Source organism: Physeter macrocephalus, chromosome 17, assembly GCF_002837175.3.
Source record: "Physeter macrocephalus isolate SW-GA chromosome 17, ASM283717v5, whole genome shotgun sequence".
Classification (NCBI taxonomy): domain Eukaryota; kingdom Metazoa; phylum Chordata; class Mammalia; order Artiodactyla; family Physeteridae; genus Physeter; species Physeter macrocephalus.
In genome coordinates this window covers 41,637,703-41,651,401 of record NC_041230.1, presented here as the reverse complement: position 1 = coordinate 41,651,401, position 13,699 = coordinate 41,637,703, and the positions used below count along the sequence as shown (strand labels likewise).

At 41.5% G+C, this 13,699-nt stretch overlaps 1 protein-coding gene across 1 annotated transcript in view; it reads right to left on the bottom strand.

The window, feature by feature from the left end:
- The window catches only part of PKD1L3 (polycystin 1 like 3, transient receptor potential channel interacting), a 74,309-nt gene that overhangs the window by 19,811 nt on the left and 40,799 nt on the right, over nt 1–13,699 (bottom strand). Inside the window, 12 exon segments of the mRNA XM_055078918.1 lie at nt 4,338–4,414; nt 5,007–5,220; nt 5,325–5,527; nt 6,161–6,189; nt 6,191–6,261; nt 6,263–6,290; nt 6,292–6,338; nt 6,811–6,888; nt 6,890–7,017; nt 7,373–7,490; nt 7,493–7,577; nt 11,415–11,558. Of these exon segments, the coding sequence (XP_054934893.1) occupies nt 4,338–4,414; nt 5,007–5,220; nt 5,325–5,527; nt 6,161–6,189; nt 6,191–6,261; nt 6,263–6,290; nt 6,292–6,338; nt 6,811–6,888; nt 6,890–7,017; nt 7,373–7,490; nt 7,493–7,577; nt 11,415–11,558 (1,222 nt within the window).

Sequence of the window (13,699 nt, the reverse complement as noted above, 5' to 3'; positions counted from 1 at the left end):
ATGAACTTATCTGAAAAATGGAAACAGACTCATAGACATAGAAAACAAACTTATGGTTACCAAAGGGGAAAGGAGGTGGGGAAGGGATAAATTAGGACTTTGGGATTAGTAGATACAAACTACTATACAAAAAAATAAACAATAAGGTCCTACTGTATAGCACAGGGATAGTCAGTATTCCCTAATAAACCATAATGGAAAAGAATATGAAAAAGAATACATATACATATAACTCAATCATTTGCTGTACACCAGAAGCTAACACAACATTGTAAATCAACTACATTTCAATAAAAAAGGTGTCTTTCATAGAGCAAAATGTTTAATTTTGATGAAGTCCAATTTATCTATTTTTTCTTTCCTGGACTGTGCTTTTGGTAAGGTATGTATATAAGAACTCTTTGCCCTAGCCTAAGGTTTCAAAGATTTTCACCTATGTTTCCTTCTAAAAGATTTATAATTTTACATTTGAGTATATGATCCACTGAGTTACTATTTTTTAAATATTTATTTTGTTTATTCATTTGTTTGGCTGCACCGGGCCTCAGTTGCGGCACACGGAATATTTAATTGCAGCATGCAGGCTTTGTAGCTGCGGCATGTGAACTCTTAGTTGTAGCATGTGGGATCTAGTTCCCCGACCAGGGATCGAACCCAGGCCCCCTGCGTTGGGAGTGTGGAATCTTAACCACTGGACCACCAGGGAAGTTCCCATTGAGTTATTTTTATCCGACATTTTATTATTAAATTTTTAAAACATAAAAATTGGAAGATACAAAAGTTAACATTTCACCATATTTGTTTTGCTTCTTTTTCTGAAGCACTCGAAAATAACAGACATGACATTTCACACCTAATTAAAGGTAATTCTCACTTTACATGGTAGAGTGGGATCATACAAATGACCTAGCAAGCTGAAACTGTGCAATCATCAGTGGGGAAAAATTATGATCGTTCTGTGACATTTAAAGATTTATGTCAAAACATTAAAATCTCTTACTGTTCGTTATAAAGGTACAAGGAAAAATTTAGAAGTAGTAGTAAAACTAATATGTAATTTAAAATATTAGAAACATTGAGAATTAAAGTTACTTCTTTGTAGAAAATTTATCAAGAATAATTTGAACAGTGCTGGCCTTCCTCTTGTTGGATAACTTAGGATACAGTGAGAGCATTTTGTCTGTGCCTTTGATGAATTGTCATACTGTTCTAAGTTTGCATTGGCTTCCAGCATCTTATCTTTTATGCTTTCAATGCTGTGAAATATCTCCGAGAGTCCCTTTAATGTTAGTTTTTGCCAGTGTTACTTCCTTTGGGACATCATCATCCTTTTTCTTCATAACCAATTTCTCCATTTATGTTGGTAAGTTTGACTTTACTAAGTTCACCTGGCTGCCTATCTACAGTTTCTTGAACACAGGCCACCTTCCCATGGTCAGCGGCTTCTTGTTTAACTCCATTTACATTCTATTCAAATTTCACTTTCAGTGTTATTTTGTTAATTTGCTGCATTTTCATCTTTGTTGGCCAAGGTCCTCTTTCAATTATCCATTTCATGGTAAATGTCACAGTTTATGACAGGGAGACAAAGAAATAACACAACTACACAATTTGCTGTCTACATAAACGGGATAACAGGTGACCAATCACCCAGACTTTGAGAAGTGACATGATTGGTCACTGATCATGATGTATACCTGTTAATTTATGTAGTGAATTATGGGCTAAAGGGCTAGCAGCAGTTGGTACTTTATGCAATCACTCAGTTGATATACCATGATAACTGAGATTTTTTTTTTTTTTGCTATACAGGAGGTCCTTGTTGGTTATCCACTAAATTAAATTATTTTATTTTTAGCAGCATTGGGTCTTCATCGCTGCATGCGGGCTTTCTCTAGTTGTGGTGACAAGGGGCTACTATTCGTTGCAGTGCGCGGTCTTCTCATTGCGGTGTGCAGTCTTCTCACTGCGGTGGCTTCTCTTGTTGCGGAGCTCGGGCTCTAGGGCGCGGGCTCAGTAGTTGTGCCTTGTTAGCCCTAGAGTGCAGGCTCAGTAGCTGTGGCACGAGAGCTTAGTTGCTCGGTGGCAGTGGGATCTTCCCGAACTGGGATAGAACCCGTGTCCCCTGCACTGGCAGGCGGATTCTTAACCACTGTACCACCAGGGAAGTCCCGGTAACTGAGATTTGAACTGTGTTGCTGGGAAACTGGTGTTATTCAACTGAACCAGAGTAAATGAAATTCATGTACAAACTGAAACAGTGGAAGGCAAGGGCTTCCTGTTTTCAAGCATGTGTCTCCTAAAAATCAGGCTATTTTCATATCATTATCACACTTAAGGAAATGATCAATAATTTCCTAGTATACTATCTGATCCATATTAAAAATGGCTCATTTATTCAAAGGATCTAGAACAGCGCTCACCCATTAATTTTTATCTCGTGATACTGACTTTTCAGAGGAACTAGGTTTGTATTCATAGTGATACTACTTGAAGTGTGACCCACGGATCAGCAGCAGCATCACCTAGGAACTTGTTAGGAATGCAGAATCTTGGGCCCTGTTCCAGAACTACTATCCTCCATTTCAGTGTGTCTTTTTAAATTAACTATGCCTGGAACTAGTTGAGGCCTGTCAACAAATTCAGTATTTCTTTGCAACAGTGGAATTTTTTCAACTGTTTTATTATTACCACTCATCTTAACTGCATGTTAAGTCCCCTGGATCTACGGTTTAAGTCTCTTTTTCTTTATACTTTCAATATTTTTATATACGTCTTATGTTTTGCATTTTAGTTTGATCTTCCTGATCCATTAGTCTCAATAATGACATCTTTTTTTATATATATTTATTTTTTTTCTTATTATTTTTGGCTGCATCGGGTCTTAATGTGGGATCTTTCATTGTGGTGCGGGCTCTTTGTTGTGGCCCTCGGGCTTCTCTCTAGTTGTGGAGTGCAGATTTTGTCTCTCTAGTTGTGGCACATGGGACCCAGAGTGCATGGGCTCTGTAGTTTGCAGCACGCAGGCTCTCTAGTTGAGGTGCGCAGGCTCAGTAGTTGTGGCACGCAGGCTTAGTTGCCCTGTGCGTGGCATGTGGCATCTTAGTTCCCCAATGAGGGATCGAACCCGTGTTCCCTGCATTGGAAGGCAGATTCTTTACCATTGGACCATCAGGGAAGTCCCCAATAATGACATCTTCAATTCAACTTCTGAATTTTTAATATCTGTAAATCACATTTTTCATTTCCTAAAAGCCTTTGTCTGTGTGTCTGATGTAATGGAATCTCCTTAAGAGCTCTTGCTATTTTTTGGTTTGTCTCTTCCAGCAGTTCTTTTTATTTAAGGTTTACCTACTCCTTGTACTCTGTCCCTCTTCCAGGATCAGTGGGTCTCAAATGGGGCTGCACAATAGAATCACCTGGGAAGCTTTCGACATGTTGGGCCTTGGATCCCATCTCCAGGGATTACAATTTGATTGGTCTGGAGAGAGGCCTGGGCACCAAGAGTTTTAAAAGCTCCCCAAGTGTGCTTGTAGGTTCTTAAACCAGAAGTAATCCTGTCACCAAAATCCAGAATGTTGGAAACTCTATAGGACAAACAACTTGGTTTCTTCAATACATATATTGTAAGAAAAATAGCAGGAATACAGTGACAGAAAGAGAAAAAAGGAGGGAGAACCTATAAATTAAATATTAAAAATACTTGAGACAAACTCATTGCAACACATGGACCTTATTTAGATCTTGATTTGAACAAAACGATAAATACTTATAAGACAACTGGGAAAATGTGAACACTGATTGGATTTTTAAAAATTGTAGTAAAATACACATAACGGGCTTCCCTGGTGGCGCAGTGGTTGAGAGTCCGCCTGCCGATGCAGGGGACCCGGGTTCGTGCCCCGGTCCGGGAAGATCCCACGTGCCGCGGAGCGGCTGGGCCCGTGAGCCATCGCCACTGAGCCTGCGCGTCCGGAGCCTGTGCTCCGCAACGGGAGAGGCCACAACAGTGAGAGGCCCTCGTACCGCAAAAAAAAAAAAAAAATAAAAAAATAAAATACACATAACAAAAAACTTACCATCTTTTTAAAAAAATTAATATTAATTTATTTTTCACAATGTTGGGTCTTCGTTGCTGTGCGTGGGCTTTCTCTAGTTGCGGTGAGCGGGGGCTACTCTTCATTGTGGTGTGCGGGCTTCTCACTGCTGTGGCTTCTCTTGTTGTGGAGCACGGGCTCTAGGTGTGCAGGCTTCAGTAGTTGTGGCACAGGGCCTCAGTGGTTGTGGCTCATGGGCTCTAAAGCACAGGCTCAGTAGTTGTGGCGCAGGGCTTAGTTGCTCCACGACATGTGGGATCTTCCCGGACCAGGGCTCAAACTCGTGTCCCCTGCACTGGCAGGCGGATTCTTAACCACTGCGCCACCAGGGAAGCCCAGGAAAGGGAAGATTTTTAAAAACTAAGTTTAAAAAAAAACTTTTTGAAAAAAAGTAAGTTTTTTTTTTTAAGGTACTTTAGTGTTGATTTTTTACTTGTCCCTCTTAACTCCCCAATAGTTTTTTGCTAAACTTCTACTAGTCCATCAGTTCTTGTTAGTTTTTTCTGCGACTACTGCACACATACCCCTAACAAATTTTACTCTGCCAATTTTTTTTTTTTTTTTTTTTTTTTTTTTTTTTGTGGTACGTGGGCCTCTCCCTGCTGTGGCCTCTCCCGTTCCCGAGCACAGGCTCCGGACGCACAGGCCCAGTGGCCATGGCCCACTGGCCCAGCCGCTCCGCGGCATGAGGGATCCTCCCGGACCGGGGCACAAACCCGTGTCCCCTGCATCGGCAGGCGGATTCTCAACCACTGCGCCACCAGGGAAGCCCTCTGTTTTGTATTTTTGTTTTTGTCAAGTTGTAAGAATCATTAGATACCCTGGATTGATACCCACAGACCTCGGTTTCCCAAGCTTCCTGCAACTACAATGTTTCCTCCCATGCCAGTGTCACTGTTTCTCACGTACCTTTACTGGTGATGAAGGTGTTCTGAAGCAATGATAAAATCGAAATAACCCAGCTGGTGGCTTGGTCTTTGTTCAGTTCCAGGCTGTAAAGTGCTGTAAAAAAGGCTGAGGCCAGGCTAGTGACACCCAGAAGGAGCCAGCAGAAGTAAGTCAACCATCTGAGCCGGCCATTAGAGACGGGCTGCTTCCCGTCTGGGCCCAGGATGGGGAAGGGCTCTGGCTGCGTCCCTTAGGAACAGAAGTTGAAGGAATAATCTCATAGCCAACAGCTGAGAGACAGGTTTAGGAAGATTACAGGTGATAAAGAAAGCCTGGTGCGATGCATTACCTGGATGGCCCTTGCTCTATGGGAAGAACACGCATTTCCAACAGTTCCTGAAGTTCTTGCAGTTGGCTGACTGCATCTAGGAAGTCACAAGGCTGATGGGCCTGGGCGGGACCCAGTGTGTCTAAGTGAGCTTGGAGCCTCCGCAGAACTCTGAGCAGGTAACTGTGAAAATGATGGTGGTTTTCAGGAACCACTGAAAGTACATTCCAGGTTGACACTTGAACAAGTGGAAGATTTCAATAAATAGTAATTCCTGGTAGAAATTAGCAACTCATTAACTGATGATGAGGTTAAATTTTCCCAGTCACTGGAGACTGGACCCAACACCTGCAGAATTACTGTCTTCTCTGAGCACGCTGGTGAATTCACAACAATTTGTAAAATTCTATACTTTGATACAGAATTGAAAAACTTGTAAAGCTAATTGCACTTTTTTATCAGAACTGCAGTACATGTAAACTAAGTGCTCAGAAGGCCCAAACTATATCCAAAAATCCATAAATCGCATAATCTCATCATTCCATAGAAGAAAAAGAAGGACAAGTTTCAATAGCCCCCGACAAAGTAGATGAAATATGGGGGTCTGAGACAGAGGGCATTTTTTGTGGGTTTTCCTTAATCCTTTACTTTGTAAGACCAGATATATTGTCTCAGAAGCCATCAGAGGGATCAAAGCTATCAGCTCCATATTGGAAGTTTAAGGAAATTAAAACAAGCAGAAGGTCGTACCATGCCTGTTGGTTATGCTGAGAGGTAAGAATGAATACGAAGGTAAGAGAGTGGGAGGCAGATAAAAGATTAGATACGGAAACTTACTGAACTTTACCATTTGCCCAGTAGGGTCCTGCCCGCTGGTCCTTGACCCTCTAAGTAAGAACAGACGAGGCTGGATAAAAGCTTCACCAGCTGGTTAATGTTGTAAGAAAGAACTCCATGAAGACTGTTCACACTCAGAGTAGGTACGTATTTCTTCTGAGCAGGAATCCCACAGTTTCCTTTAATTCCTGAATGTAGAACCAAGATGAGAAAAGTTAGTTTTACATTAAATCCAGGACTGGTAGCAATTACAGATGGTAAGAAGGCTGTTTCTCTACTTGGAGGGGCATATGCTTAGTGTAAAGAACCTCAGTTTTTCACTTTCTCTCTCCTTTTTCAGAAAGAAGTCACCTCACAGTAGCTTCAGAACTAGTTTTATGAGAGAATCTAGGATGAAAGAAGAGACCGTTTGATCAAACGTCGAAAACTAAAACACCTCCAGAGTAGTACATTCTGCACTCACATCAGTGCTCACATCACTCCATAATGAAGAGAAAAAAACCAGAGGCACAGTGATGACTCGGGGGACAGGAATTAGAGAAAAACTATTAAGTTTAACAGGACCTCAGGAGCCTTGCAGGAGATCCTTTCCACTGAACTTTTCCACTACATGGGGGAGGGAGCATGACGTTCACCTGTAAAATTTGATACCAAGCTTACCTCAACTATCTCTGTGAGAGAGAGAGAGAGAGGCTCAAAAGAAGCATCTGAGAGGCAGGAGGCCTGGATGGGAGGAAAAGAGAGGTAGAGGTTCCTGTGGTTGAATCAACGGGAAAAGCCGCCCAATCCCAAGACTGACGGGGAAAAGGATGACAGCAGTTTGGATGCTGATGAGCAGTTGAGACCAGGTCACGGCAAATGGGCCCACTGAAAGAAACGCATGACATCAACCCTCATCCTCAACAATTAAAATCATCTCCAAGGCATTCCTCTCCCAGGTTTAAGTATTTATTTAGCAATTTAACTATGATTATCTAAGGATAGCAAGTTATCATGGCAGTAAAGATCCTGATCATTTGTTAATAAATGAGATCTGTGGGAAAATGTGTACTCTAATGTTAGAATAAATGATTATTCTCCTTTAAGAGTAGAATTAAATGAGTATTCTAATGTGAGGGCAGCAGAGGAAAAATGAAGGCACATACTGATTCTAACTTTGGAAGGAAGGAGAGTGGAGTAGTCAAAGGACTACGTGCCACAAACAGCACACATCAGGGCTCACCCACAGCTTGCTCATGTCTCTTGGTGGTGGTGCCGTTCATCTTCTAGAACATGACATAGGTGACCATGTTGCAGAGAAGGAGGGTCATGCAGCAGGTGAGCCGCTGGACTCTTGTAAAACTCTTGTCCAGGGATGTCAAGTTGTGACCGAGAGCCACAGACAATCCTGGGTGAAATTTTCTACAATCATGAAGGAGAACAGGTGTCTAACAAGATAAATTAGAACAGGAAAGGCATGAGATTTCATTCTGAAAGTGCCCTAGTCTAGAATGTGGATTGCCTGGCAGCAAGCTGCACAGCAACAACTCGGCCACTGTTCAACACCTCTGTGAAGCAGCTTTCAGATGACTTGATGATACGATTTTTTTGTTATTTTGGGGTAAAAGGTTTTGAAGATAAGGGTAATTTTATTGCATGAGATTTTAAAACCAAAACTTGTTTTAGCTTTATCAGAGTTTCGATAAATCTTTTACTCTTAGAAAGTTTGCATTAAGCTTCCACTCAAGATAGTTTGGTAAATTCATACTTGGAGCACCTTCTCTACTCCAAAAAGAACTATAAATATGACATAAAAAGAAAGAACCCAAAACACTGGCTGGGCTTAAAAAAAAAATAAAAGTCTCTAAGGAAGAGGACTGGAATGAGAAATAAGATGGTAGGTGGGGAAGAAGCCACAAGATTCTGTGCTCCAGGTCTGGAAGAAGGCATACACAGGTCAAAGTTTGATTCCCATAGAGTAACTGGAACTTAACGTGATTCATGGAGTGGGGAAAGGGAGAGTAAAGCCAACTTCACTACCTGAAGCCAGGGTTGAGGCTGGAGCTCATGGAAGAATTCTGAAGAACAAAAAACTGCCACAGGGCTACACATTTATAAGTAGGGAGGTGGGTGAGGGTGGACAGTCCCAGGACCAGGAATTGAGCCAAGAGATCCACTGGCTCATGACAAGATGTGCAACAGATCTAGTTTCATTAATTTCACGGAGGAATAGGGGCGCCAAAATGATATAATATAATAAGACCTAGTTCTAGATTAGTGATGTGAAGGGTTGGATGAAAACATCAAAAAAGTACTAGTACTGTGTGGAGAGAAAGAGAGAGAGAGGTTGAGATTTAAAAATGAAACCAACCTACAACCCCAAATTCCTAAACACATGAAGAAATCTAATGCTAAGAAAGGCAGCCAACACAATCAGTAATTCAGTCCAGATGAAATTAATTTCATGGGACAGTCTGACAAAGACTAAGTATTTCAGGTTGCTCAAACATACAAGTAAAGGAATAATGTTCACTTTAAAATAATAAAAAATTATGAAAAACAGAAATAAATTAGAACTCTTGAAACTGAAAAATATGGTCCTCACAACAAAAAAATTAGAAGGGACCTGGTTAAAGAGAAAATTAGTGAACTGAAATGTAGTATGAAAGAATTCACCCAGAACACATCACAGAGAGACAAAAAAGATATGCATGCAAGAGCGGCTTAAAAACATGGAGGATAGTTTGAGAGTCTCCAGCATAGAGTAAGGCAATGTCAGAGGAGCAATATTTTCAGAAGTGACATCTGAGAATTTCTGCCAATTTAAGCCATGATTCTGTATATCAACACTACATTTTATGTTATGTGTATTTTACCACAACAAAAAAAATTTTAAGTACATTCTGAGTACTAAACAGTATAAACAGTGAATCTACAGTGAAAAGAATTATGGTAAGATTTGGAACATCAAGGATAAAGAGAAAATATTAAAAAGAGAAAAGACAACATACTTTAGAAGAATAACAGCTAGACTGACATAACAGAAGCAGTGTTGGAAGGCAATTCTCCATGAATGCTTCCCATTTAGGCATTAATAAAAACTTTGCTCCTGGACTATCTTTTCAAGTATCTTTGTATAAGCAGACAGCCCTGAAAACAGACAGTCAGGAACTCTCTTTGGAGCCAACTTATTTACATTTCCAGATTGTAAAGATAGAGACATCCTACTCCCCAGAGACATTCTGGGGTAATAAAGATAGAAATGCCCTCTTTTCATCCCTTGAGAGATTTCCCTACATTCCAGGCTAATGAAGATAATGTCTCATTCTACAGGGAAGGATAGGCAGGTTTTCTGGCAGCTCGTATATCAGAGTCTCCTAATCTTGAGGTTCCTCTTTTGTCATGCACCTCCACTGCATGTGCAGCTAACACCTGGCTCTCATTACATCACCCTGTCGAATCTGGGAACCGACACAAAATATTGCTCTGGTTGCTACTACTGCTATAAGTAGTAAATTGTCTAAATCCATTTGGGTCAGTGGAAATGGTGGAGTAAAGACCTCTGAAAATTCCTCCATAAAAGCAATGATAAAACTTCTCTTAAAAAGCCAGAATCAAAATTTTCAGAACTCAGGTAAATAACCAAAGGTTTGTATTAACCTGGGAGTGTTTACTCAAGAAAAATGGCTAAATATTAGTAAGAACAGTGAATTTTGTGGCATTTTAAATTGCCCTATTTTCCCAGCTCCCTTTCTCTAGCTCCATGGTAACCTTGAAAACCAACAGCCTTCGATCACAGTGAAAACCAGCAGCCTGGCAGTCACTAGAGGGAGGAGAATGGGGTTGGAGCTCCTTAAAAGCCTCCTTTCCCAGAGAACTGTCATTATTTGATTTGTTTGATAGTTCCTTGGAAAACTCCACTTGCAAGGCTGTCCTTATTTGATGTGACTGGAGGCTCATCCAGTGAAAAATGCTTTTTCCCTGAGGGCACTGTCAAAAATATTCAGAGGCGATTGTTTACCTTCACAGCTGCCTGATATGGTAGGCAAACAATAGGCTAACCAAAAAGCTTAAATGGAAAAGCTGGAAAATGAGAAGTCCACAGGAGTTTTGAAAAGCTCTGACACAGTCCTGGGAATCTAGAAGGCCATATGCATGCCCAGGGCTGTATGCATGGTTGGGAAATACCTGAGCAGGCCCTATGCTTTCACCCCTGGATGACCCTGAAGCTCTCAGCAAGCAGGAAGTGAAGGCTGAGGCAGAGCTGTCAGTTGCCTTGCTGAGTGCTAAAGGCATGGCACAACATGCATGCAAAACCCCTTGGCAAAGACTGGGAGACTTACTGGTTCAGGCATTTAAAGAAGTCTCTGTCTAGTTATTAGCTGACCACTAAGCTAACTGAGCAGAAACTTCAGTTTTCACACATGACAAAGAATACAGACGTTACAGAATTAGTTAGAAACAGACACTAGACAACAACAAGCAGTAAGAACAAATACTGGGGGAGAGGAAGGAAATGTGATCTTCAGAGTTGCCACATTCTATTATTTAAAATGTCCAGTTTTCAACAGAAGATCACAAGACATGAAAAGAAACAAGAAACTATCTCTCTCTCTCTCACACCCCCACTCCCACCCAAGTCAACAGATTATTGTTGAGGAAGCCAAGACACTGGGTTTACTAGATAAAGATTTCAAATCAGCTATTTTAAATATCTTCAAAGAACTATAAAGGAAATCATATCAAAGAACTAAAGGAAAGTAAATGAGAATGCTGTCTTGCTAAACAGAGTATCAATGAAGATACAGAAATTATTTTTAAAAAGAACCAAATAGAGGGCTTCCCTGGTGGCGCAGTGGTTGCGCGTCCGCCTGCCGATGCAGGGGAACCGGGTTCATGCCCCGGTCTGGGAGGATCCCACGTGCCGCGGAGCGGCTGGGCCCGTGAGCCATGGCCACTGAGCCTGCGCGTCCGGAGCCTGTGCTCCGCAACGGGAGAGGCCACAGCAGAGGAAGGCCCGCATACCACAAAAAAAAAAAAAAAAAAAAACCAAATAGAAAGTCTGCAGCTGGAAAAATAAAAAGACTGCAGCTGAAAAATACAACAGTGAAATGAAAAATTCACGAGAGGCTCAGCAGCAGATGTGAGCAGGCAGGAGAAAGAATCAGCAAACTTGAAGATAGATCAATTGAAATTATCTTGTCTGAGGAACAGAAAGAAAAAGGAGTGAAGAAAATGAACAGAGCCTCAGAGACATGTAGCACACCATAATTTCTCAAGAGTACCTAAAGGAAAAGAGCTTCTTCTTTGAGACTGGTATGAAGATCCAGTCACGCTCACAGTCTCCAAGGTCCATGGCCAGCCAACAATTGCACAGGAAATGCCATTTCCTTTTATCTGCCATGTCAGTGACAATTTACATACCTATAGTAAAATAAAGACAATCATGTTAGGGAGGTGGGCATCAATCAGTTGCTGTAATAAGAAGTAATCTCAGGGAAACAACCTAAATGTCCACTGATGGCTGAATGGATAAAGAAAATGTGGTATATGTACAACGGAATATCATTCAGACACAAAAAAGAATAATATTTCGCCATTTGTGACAACGTGAATAGAGGGCATTATGCTAAGTGAAATAAGTCAGATAAAGACAAATAAATACTGTATGACCTCACTTATATGTAGAATGTAAAAACAAAGCAAAACACAAACGAAAAACCAAAACCAGGGACATCCCTGGTGGTCCAGTGGGTAAGATGCAGGGGGCCCAGGTTCAATCCCTGGTCGGGAAACTAGATCCCATGTGCCGCAACTAAGAAGTCTGCACACTGCAACTAAGAACCAGTGCAGCCAAAAAATAAATAAATAAACAAAACACCAGAGTTCATCAAATAGGCTTAAAGAAAAAAAAAAACAAAAAAAACCAGAACCGAGCTCATAGATACAGAGAACAGATTAGTGGTTGCCAGAGATGTGGGGTGGAGGGCTGGGTGAACCAGGGGAAGGGAGTCAAAAGGTACAAACTTCCAGTTATAAAATTATCAAGTCATGGGGATGTAATGTACAGCATGGTAACTATAGTTAATAATATCGTGTTGCATATTTGAAAGCTGCTACAAGAGTAGATCTTAAGAGCTTTCAGCACAAGAAAAACAAAATTCTGTTAACTATGTATGGTGACGGTTGTTAACTAGACTTATGGTGGTGGTCATTTTACAATATATACAAACATCGAATCATTATGTTGTAGACCTGAAACTAATATAAAGTTGTATGTCAATTATACTGCAATAAAAATTAATTTTAAAAAGAAGTAATTTTTCACTGACAGTGAGTGTCCAAGTAAATGGATTCTGTTTCATCATGGGGCAAGAACTAAAGAAAGAAACCAGAGCTGATCCCATTTTTTCCTTCCCAACCTCTAAGGGAGTTCATGTACCAAACACCAGAATGCAGACTTCCATAACCTAGGAATAGTTCAGTGTGTGTTTGTATTCCTTAAGTTTTCTTGTTCCACATGTGACAGTGCCCTGCCACCTCTGTAAGCATCCTATCTGCCTCTATCTTTAATTACCAGGGTCTGAGGGGGTGTCTTTGGGGGGTGAGGTGGGGAGTGGTCTTTAATGTTTATATTAGTGACTTGTCCTGTTTGGGTCTGTGGCTTCATCTTGGCTTCAGAGCCACAGGCCCTGAAATTGCATCCTCTTTCTAACCACAGTGTTTTACCATGTGTCTACCTTCTCCCCTAATTTCAATCATCAACAAACTTGTCCTCGGGGACCCCTAATTGTTCAGCCTGTTTGACTTCATCTGTACCTAGTCAGCTAATCTCCTTTACTGTAAGGATGCTACTTCCCCAAGAGTCTATATGAAACCATTCAAATATCTCTGATCAAAAGTCTTGCTTAATTTTAGTTGGAAATTATTTTCTGTGCAAGGAGTACTGAATGCTTTAAAGCTAAAATATTTCTGGGACTCTCTTACTGAGGCAGTTTATAAAATCACAGGTGACTAAGTTGCATTTGATTTAAACTTAGCTACTAGTAGATGGCGGACTAGAAGGACGTGCGCTCACTCTTGCGAGGGCACAGGAATCACAACTAACTGCTGAACGATCATCGATAGGAAGACGCTGGAACTCACCAAAAAAGACACCCCACATCCAAAGACAAAGGAGAAGCCACAGTGAGACGGTGGGAGGGGCGCAATCCCAATAAAATCAAAACCCGTAACTGCTGGGTGGGTGACTCACAGACTGGAGAACACTTATACCACAGAGGTCCACCCACAGGAGTGAAGGTTCTGAGCCCCACGTCAGGCTTCCCAACCTGGGGGTCCGGCAAAAGGAGGAGGAATTCCTAGAGTATCAGACTTTGAAGGCTACTGAGATTTGATTGCAGGACTTAGACAGGACTGGGGGAAACAGACATTCCACTCTTGGAGGGCAAACACAAAGTAGGGTGCGCATCGGGACCCGGGGAAAGGAGCAGTGACCCCACAGGAGACTGAACCAGACCTAACTGCTGGTGTTGGAGGGTCTCCTGCAGAGGCGGAGGGTGGCTGCGTC